The sequence below is a fragment of the Chiloscyllium punctatum genome, chromosome 32 (assembly GCF_047496795.1).
Source record: "Chiloscyllium punctatum isolate Juve2018m chromosome 32, sChiPun1.3, whole genome shotgun sequence".
NCBI lineage: Eukaryota > Metazoa > Chordata > Chondrichthyes > Orectolobiformes > Hemiscylliidae > Chiloscyllium > Chiloscyllium punctatum.
Window position 1 is genome coordinate 56,276,317 of NC_092770.1, and position 13,715 is coordinate 56,290,031.

The 13,715-nt window shown below is 47.0% G+C and overlaps 1 protein-coding gene across 3 annotated transcripts in view; it reads right to left on the reverse strand.

Annotated features, from left to right (window-relative positions):
• The window catches only part of LOC140458193 (transcription factor ETV6-like), a 30,034-nt gene extending 16,561 nt beyond the window's left edge, over positions 1-13,473 (reverse strand). Inside the window, exons 1-4 of one of the 3 annotated variants that reach the window (XM_072552431.1) lie at positions 13,002-13,468; positions 7,596-7,716; positions 6,546-6,710; positions 2,541-2,672 (exon numbers count right to left, since the gene is read on the reverse strand). In XM_072552431.1, coding sequence (XP_072408532.1) covers positions 2,541-2,672; positions 6,546-6,710; positions 7,596-7,716; positions 13,002-13,034 — 451 coding nt within the window. In that variant the 5' untranslated portion in view covers positions 13,035-13,468. Of the gene's footprint in view, positions 1-2,540; positions 2,673-6,545; positions 6,711-7,595; positions 7,720-13,001 lie in introns of all 3 variants that reach the window. The other 2 variants (XM_072552430.1, XM_072552432.1) reach the window with 2 other exon arrangements.
• Between the last annotated feature and the right edge of the window lie 242 nt (positions 13,474-13,715).

Consider the following 13,715-nt stretch of genomic DNA (forward strand, 5'->3'; position numbering starts at 1 on the left):
CTGAGAGATGAAAGGTTATCGTATAATTTTTATTATTTGGAACTTGGATTTAAAAGTGGAGGAAAATTGGATTTCAGTTTTCAGTTCTGTGAAAGTGACTTTTTTTGTTTAAAGATCAGAAAGTCATTTGGGACTGTGAACCAAAGTGAGTCATTTCTTAAAGAAAAAAAAAGTGCATCTTAAGTTACCTGGGGAGTTAGTTCCTGAATATTTACAAAGTTGAGTTTTATGATCTGCAGACACATAATCAAAGCCAATAGCCGGTTGTGTTCAGCAGAACAGACAACAAATCAGCATCAGTATGGGGAATCTAGTTTGTAGAAATCTTCAGGCAACAAGAGTTGGAAAGGTGTCTCAGCAGTAAAAAGGACTTCTCCTTCAGAAAGAGTTTGTGAGTAAATCTGTATTTCAGAGTATTTGGGGTGGACAGAGAAAACTGACCTGGTGAATATGCAGAAACTTAATTGAACAATAAGTTGTAAAATGAAAGTACTCTCCTGGAGCTGAATGTCTTTAAACGATATTGTTGGAAAACACTTCCTTTTGGATGTTTACGTTAAGTTGTTATACACATGAATAGCATTTTATATAATTAATGTTCTTTAATTTAAAAATATATTGGCAGCCTCATATGACTATTTTCAGTGACAGACCATCATGTTAACCAATTACAAAAATTAACTTTATAAATGATAGAGAATCTGAGATCTGATCTGTCCAATGTTACCATCAGTTGGATCATGACAACTTTTAGAATTCCTACAGTGTTGATACAGGCTATTCAGTCTGTACTGACCTACTGAATATTCCCATAATTCCATAGTTAACCCAGCTAGCCTACACATCCCTGAACACCACAGGGCAACTTCACATGGCTAATCCACCTAACCCATCTTTGGACAATTGCCCATCACTTCACCAATATCAGCAATGTGACAGACGGAAACCAGGATTGTCAGCCTCTGACACTGCCCATCAGAAAAGATGTTATGTGACAGAGCAACTCGAAATGTTCAGCAGGCCAGAGAGAACCAGCATGGAGGAAAGTAGGATGTGCCTGACAAATGCAACAGAATTTTTCAAAGGGCTGGCTTTGAGAATATCCATGGAATATTTATCAATGTTCAGATTTGTAGATTGTATTTGACAAAAATCCCTCCATAGAACATGTTAATGATGCAGTTTATAAATTAATGAACTGGTTAGGAAACTAGCTACACAGCAGAGTGCAGAGTAAAGCTGATAGTCAGCTATTCTAACCAGTTAGTGGTGCACCTCAAGGACCTGTGCTGGGGTCTCAATTATTCACTGCCTTTCCTAACAACTTAAATAGGATGGGAAGTCGGATTTATACATTTGGTGATGAGACGTTGTAAAAGGGTGGAAAAGATAGTGTCAAATGACAAAGATATCACATGTATGAACACAACCATGGCAAACAGATTTTAATGCAGGCACACGTGTGATCACTCACTGGGCTAAAACAGAACAGGGCACTTTTGAAATGATAGCTAGAAACAAGGGCACCTTCAAAAAAAAAAATACTTGGAGCTTCAGGTAAAATTAAAACATCACAAACAAACATTGAAACAAATCAAAAAAGGTTAGTGGTTGCTGGTCTTTATAGCTAGACAACAAGAATGCAAGGCATGCTTTATTAATTCAATATTCTGGGAGCAAGTCTAAGCCTCACAGGAAGATGTGCAGCACAGAATTATTGTAATCATAATTGAAACTCAAAGTTTAAATTACAAAAAGAGTAATCACACACTGGGCTTCTACTAAAAATATCACTGAGACTTGTCAAATCCTAACAGGACTAGACAGAATAAATGCCGGCTGTCCCCAATGACCATAGAATCCAGAACCAAGGGTCACTCTCTAACAGTAATAGGATAGACCACTAAGGACTGAGATGAGAAATTTCTTCACCCCACAGCGTGGTGAGCCTGTGGAATTTTCTGCTACAGAAAGTGGTGGAGGCCAAATTATTCAATATTTTCGAGGTGTTACAGTTGATACAGTTCTTAGGGCTAAGGGACAAAGCAGGAATAGAGAACAGAGTTGAATAATTAACCGTGATCATTTTGAATGGCAGAGCAAGCTTGAGTGTAGAATGGCCTCCTCCTGTTCATATATTCACTTCTTTGCAGTTGTTTCCTCATGTCTTTTATCCCTCCTCGCCTCTGCCTCACCAGCTCCCTGCATTAGTCACTCTCCCTCAAACACAATTGTCTCAGTTCATTCACATTCTCCCCAGGCTGGGCCAACGAACCATTCCCTCTCTCTCTCGCCTGCCCCACTGAGTGAGGGTTCCTGAGAATCTATCCTGGAGATAGTAACTGAGCTCCTATGCTGTAAATCCATTTCTTCCAGATTCCTGGTTTCCATGTGATTGTTGACAGCTCCCCTGCCGCTGGGAGAATAAAGTTAAGAGTGAGGCTGGGCCCTGTTCAAAATGGTTGTCAGACTCCTGTCACGCAGCTAGGGCCAGCCATTCAGCCTGAACCTTGGAGTGACTGGAGGCAGCAAGCACTCACCTTCCAGGGGATTGTGCAGCATGATGTCAGCTGGGTTGTGTGTAGTACTGGCCGGCTGCAGGAACGGAGGGTACCAGACCGGGGACTCCCTCTGCTTCAGAATGTGGTGCAGTAGCTCGTAGAGGACATCTCCTGAGAAGGCAGCAAGAAAGCATCAAAAACAACCTGAATTTAATTTGCAGCCTTAAAATAGCAACATCCATCAGGGTGCTTCACGAGAACATCATAAAATAAGTCACAGAGCCATTTGGTATTACAGCAGAGAAGAGGGAGAGGACACCATATGGTAAGTGATTTGGGAAACCAAGGAGGAGTTGGACGGGATGGGAGGGGAGAGAAGGCGAGGGACAGAGTCTAGCAATGCTTGACCACATCAAGCAAGTCCCAGCTGAATTCTGGATTTAGCCTAAGTAGGGAGTGGCCAACGAGATACTGAATGCACTGGTTTTCATGTGCCAAAATTTCCCAAATCCTGGAAAGGTCCCAGCAAGTTGGAATTTTTCTCATGTGACACCAATATTCAAGAAAAGAGAGAGACAGAGGGCAGGAAACTACAGTCCACCTCTGTCAGAGGGAAAACACTACAATCCATTCTTCATGAGGTAATAACAGAACATCTCAAAAGTTATAACAACGTTCAAACATTATAGTGGAGTCAACATGTTTGGGATAAAGGGAAATCATGCTTGACTAATTTATTAAGAGTCCTTTCAGGACGTCAGCAGCAAGGAGAACGTGAATGTGATGAATTTGGCTTTGGACAAAATGACTGCACCTTGAGAGCCCAGAATGTACAAGACAAATGTCAACACAAGTCATCTTTGGCTCACAGCAAGCTGACAATACAGCTAATTCTCCTATAACACATGCTTGTTAAGTGCAATTTGTCTGTAATGCGATTGTGAATTGACAACTTCTTTTTAATTAAGCGAACTCTTGTTCACTGTTACACAATTCTCATCCTGGCACTAGGTGTACACAGAAGACTGGACTCCGCCTCAGTATCACATGATCAGTGAGTGTGTGCACTTTCTCATGAAGAGCTTTGTGAAAGGTATTGTGAAATGTTTGTGCTAGTTGACTTGGAAAAGCATCGTTAAAAATGTATCTACAGCCAGTGGACAAGAAGCAGGGAGCAATATGTTAATTTATAAACTTAAAAAAAAGAGTTGAGATTAGAGTGACATTTCACTGGAATTGACTAATAGTAAAAGGACAGTGTTCAGGAGCGGTTTGAAACTTGGCTTTGTTGGTGTTAGGAGTTTTGTTTTTGTCTTTTTATTTAAAAAATATGTTTAGACGTTAAAGAATATCTGTAGACGCCCGTGGATCTGTTTCAGTGACTAATCACTATGGTAACCAACTGCAAAGTAGAGGGGTTTGGGCTTGGTCAGTCAGCTGCTCAGGGTGGTCAGAGCCAGGGAATTCTGCGGGAGAGAAAGATAGGGGTCACACTGTTACTTCTGGTGCAAGTGTGGAGTTGCCCTGAAAAAGGCAATTAGGGTGGGCAGAAGACATTCAGGGTTATTCAGGTTCAGATGTTAGTGAGGATGAATGTGAGTGGGGAAGATGTTGGAGGGGAATGGGTACAGCAGAGATAGAGTGAGTGTGAGGTATCAATGAGAAGATGGTGGCACTTTCACAGGCAGAGTGGAGAAGGTCATTGATCTTCTTCCTACATTCTGTGCATTCCTTCAGATGGAAGAGATTGCACTGGCCTGGATGGTAACCCTGTTGGTGTGGTTCCAGTAGAATGGCGTCCTCTGTTGGCCTGGGAGAATAGGACATCCGCATTTGGATGGGTATATGAATAGGAAGGGTTTGGAGGGATATGGGCCAGGTGCTGGCAGGTGGGGGACTAGATTGGGTTGGGATATCTGGCTGGCATGGACGGGTTGGACCAAAGGGTCTGTTTCCAAGCTGTACATCTCTAGGACTATGACTCTATCCTGCCTCTGCCTCACCCCATCCCAGTCAGCAGCATCTCCATGTCACTGCCCACAAAGGCAGGTACCAATTTTCCATTGTCTACCACGTCCAGGGCAAACGTTAAGAACCATGCAGGGCACCTCCGGGCTGACTGTCTGGGTGCACAATATCATTTTAAAAGATGATGCTGCACCATGGATGTTGGTCAATTCTGGGATATCCAGGAAGTGGCAAGTTGTTTTGGAAATAGCACTTGGTATGATGGAGCTAGAATGAGAGAGAGGGGCACTGCAGTGGGAGGGGTAATAAATCAGGCAGGGTTTGTAAAATAAGGCGATAGATGTTTCGGGTATGAGCCCTTCTTCAGGAGGCTCTTGCCTGAAACATCGATTCTCCTGCTCCTTGGATGCTGCCTGACCTGCTGCGCTTTTCCAGCAAACATTTTCAGCTCTGATCTCCAGTCCTCACTTTCTCCTCCAAGGCGACAGATGTCCCAAGCATCACAATGTGAAACCCTCCAAGAAATTTGACAATTTATTTCGCTAAGTGTTAGTTTTAAGATTTCTTGATCTATCAAGGCAGATTCGCTCTGGGATCTGTCTTGTGCAGTGTTACTATCGGATGACAGCCAGCAAGGATAGATGCCAATCAAGAGTAATCAGTTGAAGATTCTGATGAATTGCACAATACGTTACCATACAACAAGTCAACATTTCCTTAGACTGTGGTATCGTTTGTGTTAGGCTAACTACTATTTTTGTTTCAATTTTTACTCGTATCTTTGGTGTTTCTCCTAACGCTGTTTTTCCAATAGACCCCATTATTTCTGTTCCATGATTTTCTGTAACACGTTGTTGCAAAGGAATGCAACTGTGGCATTATAGGAGAACTACTAGGAGGTACAAAGGGAGCACTTTCAGGTTGGCTAGAAGTGCACAGGGATCATGGTGCTCACTGGCACGTGCACAAGACACACCATTCCAAACTACACACACAGGCTTCAGGGCCTGGGGTAAGGAAAAATTATTGGGATGAGCGGACACATCAGGATCCGGGTGAGGACTTAAGGGCAATGGCTGAATGGGGGGGTGGGGGGGGTTGGAAATGGAGGTGGAGACATCCAGGAGGTGGAGGGCGGAAGGGAGAGAGAGGGAGACAGCCTCTCAGGTAACGCCCCCAGCTTCTGGACCCTCTTCCTTCTCACTCTCTCTCCCTCCCATCCCCTCTCCCCATCAGTGAAACTCAGCTCAGAATTGTGGGCGCTTCCTTGCTGTTGTGCAGTAATGCATTTGGGTACACTGTCACATGCAAGGTCAGAGTGACGATGTCAATGCTTGGAACTGTGCATTCCCAATGAGCACACATTGCCAATATCAGCAACACTGCCTTACAGTTTATTTCAGTGACTTGGAGGAAGAGAACAAGGATATAGTTACTAAAGTTGCTAAGGACACACAGATTGAAACTAGTTGCTGAGAGAACACAAGGAGTTTGTAACGGGATATAGACAGATTAGAAGAATGGGCAAAATACATGGCAAAATGTGAATTATCAACTTTTGCAGGAAGAATTAAAAAAAACCCAACTCCGGAGCATTGGCGTGACCACATCTGGACAGTATTTAGGGAAGGATACACAGTTATTGTTTTAAAGGCAGTTCAGACAAGATTCACAGAACTGCTACCTGGAATGGGAAAGTTAGTTTATGAGGAAAGGTTGTATAGACTGAGCCCTTATCCACTGGAGTTCAGAAATATGAGACCTGATCTTATTAAGACATACAAGATCCAAAGGGGACTTGATGCAGCAGCTGCTGAAAGGATGGTTTCCCTTGTGGGAGAGATGAGAATGAGGGGTACACTTTCAAAAGTAGGGATCTCTAATTTCAGATGGAGATGTGGACAGATATTTCACATGAGGCTCTGCACCCAAACAAACATCTGCCCTCCCACTCTCTCCACCTCAGACTCCCAGATAAAGGTTTGTCCCTATCCCTCACCACAGTCCCTACGAGACCCCTTCCTCAACACAATGGGCTTTCCAATTTCCCCAAACTCTGTTCCCCAAGCATGTTACCTGAGTGTGGGCACCGATATCGAAAATCCTCCTTAGTCAGCAGGCACAGAGCCTTCCCGTTCATCTCAAACATCTCACTCTCCATTGGCCGCAGAGAATATTCCTGCTCTGCCCATTTCAGCCACTGAGCCACATCCAAACGACTCCAGAACATAGGCTGCAGGCCTGGTCAAAACACAGACAGCCTTCAGAGCTAAAATCTCAACACATCATAAAGCTACCTTCAGAAAGAGGCAGCATCCTATAAGCCACCTTCAGCCACTCCCAGAATCCCAATATCCCATAACTCACCTTCAGAAAGAGACCGCACCCTGACTACCCATAAGGCATCCCACAGCCCACCTACAGAAACATGCCATGACCCTGACATCCCATAATCCATCAAACTCTTCACCATTCCACACACAGAGACCCACCATGGACAGTCAGAGGGTAGGGGAACATGATGCAGAGCGTCAGAGAGGACATGGTGATGACAGCTGAGACCTAAAGTGGTGCTGCCCAGGGTCAGAATACCGGCAATGAGTCAAATGGCTGCTGTCCCCATGGGTCAAAGTGGTGGCACCCCAACTGTCACGACAGGGGCAGGGGTGCATGGGTCAGAGAGGGCAGGTACGAATGTCAGTCAGAAGTAGGTTTGGCGGGGCAGGGGGGAAACAGAGTGGGGGCAGGGTCAGGAGACGTTACAGGTTCAGCAGTGCAAGGCTGGGGGGCGAAGGGTAGACAAGAGTGAGAGGGTGTGCTGTTCAGGTGGGAGCGAGGGTTTGAGAAGGCAGAGAGTAGTGAGAGAGGACAAGAGCCATCATCTTGCTTGTAATATCTCCAGTCTAAGCCTGGAACATGCAAGCTTCATACACTGGCATGGTCCTGTCTCTGGGGCCAGGGGTGGGGGAGTGCAGAAGCAGGAGGGTAACTGATGGACTGTAGCGTCAGGCTGTATGAGGTGGTTTTGTGATCTTTTGAAGATGAAAGGAAGGATTATCTCTCAATGCCACTATCCAGGTCAGGATCGACCAAGAGATTACTGTCTCCAAAGCAAAGGTTACTTACGGAGGTGATTGGGTAGGGCATAGGTTCCATCCTCCATGCGTCTGCCCTGAGACACACTCCCGTGAACGGTGCTGCTGAACGCTGGCACTGGGCTGACTGGGGGGGTGTAGGCGTTTCTCTCCTGCTGTAAGAAACAGACACAACCCGACACCATCAATCAACTGGGGGCCTTTCCTCCTCATTCTCTGCCTGACAGCATCACTCAACTGGGCCCACCTTGCCCTCCCTCTCTGCCTTTTGCCAGATTGCTCACACCAACCCATTACACATTACACACCACTCCAATTCCAAATCCCATCACCATTAGAACATCGACTCTAGTCTATACATCAACTACCCTACTCACTTACCCACTGCCCACCAGCTCCTCTTCTGCCACCCCCACCCACTCAAAACAATTAAACAAGTCCCAACAGTCCCCAGACTACCAGGACAAAACAGGTTAAGAATAGATTAATCACCCTGCAGAAGGGCCCAACAGCCATGCCATCACCCAGTCACACACAGTATGCACACGGAGTTATACATTTCCCAAATATTCATGTGAAAAGCAGTACTTGTGCAGACAGGTCTGTCACTGTATAACACTGGGGAGGTCTGTCACTGTATAACACTGGGGTACAGTACTGGGGGGAGACAGGTCTGTCACTGTATAACACTGGGGTACAGTACTGGTGGGGTAAAGTCTGTCCCTGTATAACACTGGATTACAGTTCTGTCCCTGTACAATACTGTGGCACAGCACCGGCAGGCACAGGTCTGTCATTGTATAACACTGGGGTACAGTACTGGTGGGACAGGTCTGTCACTATATAACACTGGGGTACAGTACTGGTGGGGACAGGTATGTCTCTGTATAACACTGGGGTACAGCACTGGTGGGGGACAGGTATGTCTCTGTATAACACTGGGGTACAGCACTGGTGGGGGACAGGTATGTCTCTGTATAACACTGGGGTACAGTACTGGGGGGAGACAGGTCTGTCACTGTATAACACTGGGGTACAGTACTGGTGGGGACAGGTCTGTCTTTGTATAACACTGGGGTACAGTGCTGGTGGGCAAAGGTCTGTCACTATATAGCACTGGGATACAGTACTGGTGGGGACAGGTCTGTCCTCCCAACACCCAAAGAAATTTCCCTTGTTTGAACTGTACGCTAAACCAAGATGGAGCAACCAATGTTGAGTGTCCTGGAAACAGAGCAGCTGTCGGTGGCAGATTTTGCATGGTGGAGCTGAGTTTTGACTAGTGGGTCACATGCATTTCCATCGAGCTGAGTGCTGGGCTGACAGATGCTGGGTGTATAGAGGCGCTGTCTTTTACAGAGTCTGAACCATGAACTGCTCCCACCAACCCATACTCACAGAGCTTCATCAACCCACACTTCACGGCAAACCCACTGTCACCTGCCTGCCTGCCCTCGCCATCCATGTAGATCATTCATAACTGATTTACAGTAAATATAGACTGACCACATCCTGTATTATGGGGGTGACTGTGCAAGTCGGTGGCTGAAGATTGATGGTAGTTTGAAGTCTCCCTCACCTCAACCTACCAGCCAAAAACACTGAAAGGTGAAACAAGAACTCAGCCCAGAGCAGCTTTACTATCTCACTGTGCCAGTTCACTCCTCATTGCCTTTGTGCCATTTCTCCAGTACTCTCAACAACTCACACCAATGACTGTCCCCAGTGCTGCCTATTCTGCACAAGTAGTGCATCATCATTTACCCTCCAGTCAGGAATCCTGATTAACTAGACCTCTCAAATTCCCACAGCACTTTTCCCTTGATCTATCTCTCCGATGTAATTCTAAAGTTGACACAGTTTCAGATTCAACCATTAACCCTAGGAGAAAGTGAGGACTGCAGATGCTGGAGATCAGAGCTGAAAATGTATTGCTGGAAAAGCGCAGCAGGTCAGGCAGCTTCCAAGGAACAGGAGAGTCGATGTTTTGGGCATGAGCCCTTCTTCAGGAATGAGGGCTGAAGGAGGGCTCATGCCCGAAACATCGATTCTCTTGCTCCTTGGATGCTGCCTGACCTGCTGCACTTTTCCAGCAACACATTTTCAACCATTAACCCACCAACTGTAACCCTCATTTCCCTGCTGATCAGGATTCTCAGAAATCTGTCTCCACAGCTCTGTGTAGCAGGAAGTCCCAAAGACACACAATCCTCAAAAATATTTCTTATCTCAGTCTTAAATTGCCACCCTTTATTATGAGGATGGTGCCTCTGGCCCTGGAGTCCCGTGAGGGGAAGCAACATCTCGGGTTGGTGTCAGTTAGTTAGGTGAGCCCACCTAGTGGATCTGAAAACCAGCTTAAAACAAGAAAAATACTGCAGATGTAGGGCATCACAGGTCAAAACAGAAACTGCTGGAAATACTCACCAGGTCAGGCAGCTTCGGTAGAGAAGTGTGTGTGTGTGTGGGGTGGGGGGGGGGGGGGGGGGGGGGGGGAGAGAGGAGGGGGGTGGCGGGGGTAAGTTATTTTCTAAGTCAGTGAGTATTCCCAGCATTGTCAGTTCACTGGTGTGAAGAATATAAACATGAAGGGAATTGGGGAAGAATTGGTTATTTATTACATATAAATAATATCGGGAGTGTTGAAAGTGATTAAAGAGCCAAGACAGATTCAAAAACAGTCGATTCACAAGAATAATGAGTTATGTCCAAATGTGTTTTTGTTCACATTTTAAATATCACAACCTCTAAACAGATCCAGGGAATAACTTACAGGAGATAAAGGCTGGTCACTTCTTTTGCTTTTCCATTCTACATCTCCCACGATAAATCATTTATAACCCCTTCTTCGTAGGGACGAACCTTTATAGAGTCATAGAGATGTACAGCGTGGAAACAGACCCTTTGGTCCAACCCATCCAGATATCCCAACCCAATCTAGTCCCACCTGCCAGCACCCGGCCCATATCCCTCCAAACCCTTCGTATTCATATCATTTATTGTATCCGTTGCTCCCGATGTGGTCTCCTCTACATTGGGGAGACTGGGCGCCTCCTAGCAGACCGCTTTAGGGAACATCTCCGGGACACCCGCACCAATCAACCACACCGCCCCGTGGCCCAACATTTCAACTCCCCCTCCCACTCTGCCGAGCACATGGAAGTCCTGGGCCTCCTTCACCGCCACTCCCTCACCACCAGACGCCTGGAGGAAGAACGCCTCATCTTCCGCCTCGGAACACTTCAACCCCAGGGCATCAATGTAGACTTCAACAGTTCCCTCATTTCCCCTTCCCCCACCTCACCCTAGTTCTAAACTTCCAGCTCAGTAACTGTCCCCATGACTTGTCCGGACTTGTCCTACCTGCCTATCTCCTTTTCCACCTATCCACTCCATCCTCTCCTCCTTGACCTTCATCCCCTCCCCCCACTCACCCATTGTACTCTATGCTACTTTCTCCCCACCCCCACCCTCCTCTAGCTTATCTCTCCACGCTTCAGGCTCACTGCCTTTATTCCTGATGAAGGGCTTTTGCCCGAAACGTCAATTTCGAAGCTACTTGGATGCTGCCTGAACTGCTGTGCTCTTCCAGCACCACTAATCCAGATTCCTTCATATTCATATACCCATCCAGATGTTGTAATTGTAGCAGCCTCCACCACTCCCTCTGGCAGCTCATTCCATGTCACCAATAATCACTGCTGGCCCTCTCTCCAAACCCATCACATCGCACTTGCTGAGACCAATTTGTATTGGACACAGTTTACATTTCAATTGCACCCTTTCCGGTTCAATATCAAAAGTCGTTAAGTAATCTGCAGTGATGAGAGGTAAGCCCAGTGGGACACAATAAATTTCCAACCACCTGGAATAACTATCTCATCTCCTATTGTCCATATCAATCCACCCCTCTCCTCCACCAACTAATGTTGCAAAGTGCTTTAATCGCTCCATTATCATAGAATGGCCCAAACTCTAGGTCTACAACATATCTTCATGTGTAAACAAAGATTTGTCAAGCACAATCATCTTGTTGAATTCATTTGTGGACCTGGGATTGTGAGCTAAATGTGGGGTTTTTTTTCCCCATTGGTTCAGCCTACATTGACTCCCACTGCCCTCTTGCGCCAAGTCACACTGGCATTAGTGAAGGCAAATGGAATGTTGGCTTTTATTTCAAAGGGAATCGAGCATAACAGTAGGAATGTTTTACTAAACCTATACAAGGCACGAGTCAGACCACGGCTGGAATAGGGTGAACAGTTTTGGGCACCTTATCTAAGGAAGGATATACTGGTATTGGAGGTTCACGGGGTTAATCCCAGGTATGGAGGCGATGTTGAATACTTTCAAATGTAGAGGGATGAGAGGTGACCTTTTTGAAACACCGAAGATTCTTAGTGGCCTTGTCAGGGTAGATGCAGAAAGGTTGTTGTTCCTTGTGGAACAGTCTCGAACCAGAGGGCACAATCTCAGAATAAAAGGGTCACCCACTGAAGACAGGAGGAATTCCTCCACGGAGTATTGTGAATCGATGGCATTATTGACCGCAGAGCGATGTCGAAGCTGGGTCATTACGTACGCACAGGGATTTTAATCAATAATGGAGACCAAAGATCATAGTGAACCGACAGGAAAGTGGAGTGGAGGATGATCAGATGAGCCATCGAGTTGAGGAGCAGGTTGGCACACACTGCCTGACCTCCGGCTGGCCTGGAAACAACAAGCCAGATGCAGCTAAACCCTCCCTCAGCACAACAACAGCATTGGCTGCTTGTTTCAGAAGCACCGTGTGCAGCAGAGGCCCGGATCTGGGTCTGGGGAAGCCCCCATCTCTCTCTCCCATACACACACTCTTTAAAAAGTGCCTGAGTAACAGCACAAGTAAACAAAGAGTTTAGAGAGCTTGTCCTTCCACCCTCTCCCCCGGCTGAGACTTTGCCTGAGGCCTGTCAGAGACTGGGACGTGCTTCAGAATTGGATCAGCGAACTCTTGCGGAAGTGGAGGGGAGTGGGGGTGCAGCTCTGCCTCCGAGGCCGACAAGTTCCTGTATTCCCGAGCTCTGCACACTTGGGCTCCCGGCTCCCCCATTGTTAACATTCACACTCAGGGAGCGGCGCTCGTAACGCCGAGGAATTTCCCGACAACTTGCAGCGGGGTCAGCACAGCCTTGGGGGGGAAAAGACTCCCACCACCGCCCCGGGGGCTCTGAAACTCACATCCAGGTGGCGAAATTCACAAGCACGGTGGGGAATTTCAACAATACACCGCGGTGAAACTGGCAAAAAAAAACTTAAGTGAAAATCTGCAACAACAACAACAACAAAAAAAAAGAGGAGGCGAGGCTCCCAGACTTTGCTGGTTGCAACAGGGAAGTGGATTAAAAGTCGGGCGCACTTCAACTTCTCCCTGCGCAGCATTAAACTTTCTGCTTACCTTGATGTGTCTCTGAGAGAGAGCTTCAGACATGTCTGACAAGGTCCGCAGATTCACCTCTCCCTGCTCTCCACCCTCTCTATCCGTGTCTCTCTCTCTCTCTGTCCGCCTCTTTTCCCAGGGAAAGGGAAGCAGCAGCAGACTGGGAGCTGGGCGAGGTTCTGGGAAGGATGGGTCAGTAGCGAGCCGGGGGAAAGGCTGTTCCGAGCGGCTGCCGGCTGCCGGGCTCCCCCGCCTGTGAATCACATCCCGGACCGAGACTCCTCCTTCCGGGAAGGGAAAGCGAAACGCTCCTCGATCTCATGGTTGGTCACAAATCTCCAGGCGACCTTTGACGTGGGTTCCCAGCAGCAACAAGCCGAGGAAAGAAGGGCTGGGTGGTACTGGGGGGGAAGAGAAAGACAGGCTCTTAAAGAGGAACTGCAACCCGGAAAGGCGGCTGCAGCATTCAGGGCAGTAGGGACACTGAACCGCTTTAAAACAGGCCGCCAGGACATCCAGAGGAAGCTGGCTCCTCAGCACCTCCACACAGGAAGGCCTTCCCTTCACCCTCACAAAGGGGCAATCAAATACAACAATCTCGCCTCGTATCTGCCACAACCAGCTTTTACACGGCAGCTCACAAACCCGGAGGAACGTGAAATAGACCCGCAGTTTGCGAAATGGGGACAGACCCTTTCAGCAACACTCTCCCTCCTAGGGAGACCCTAAACC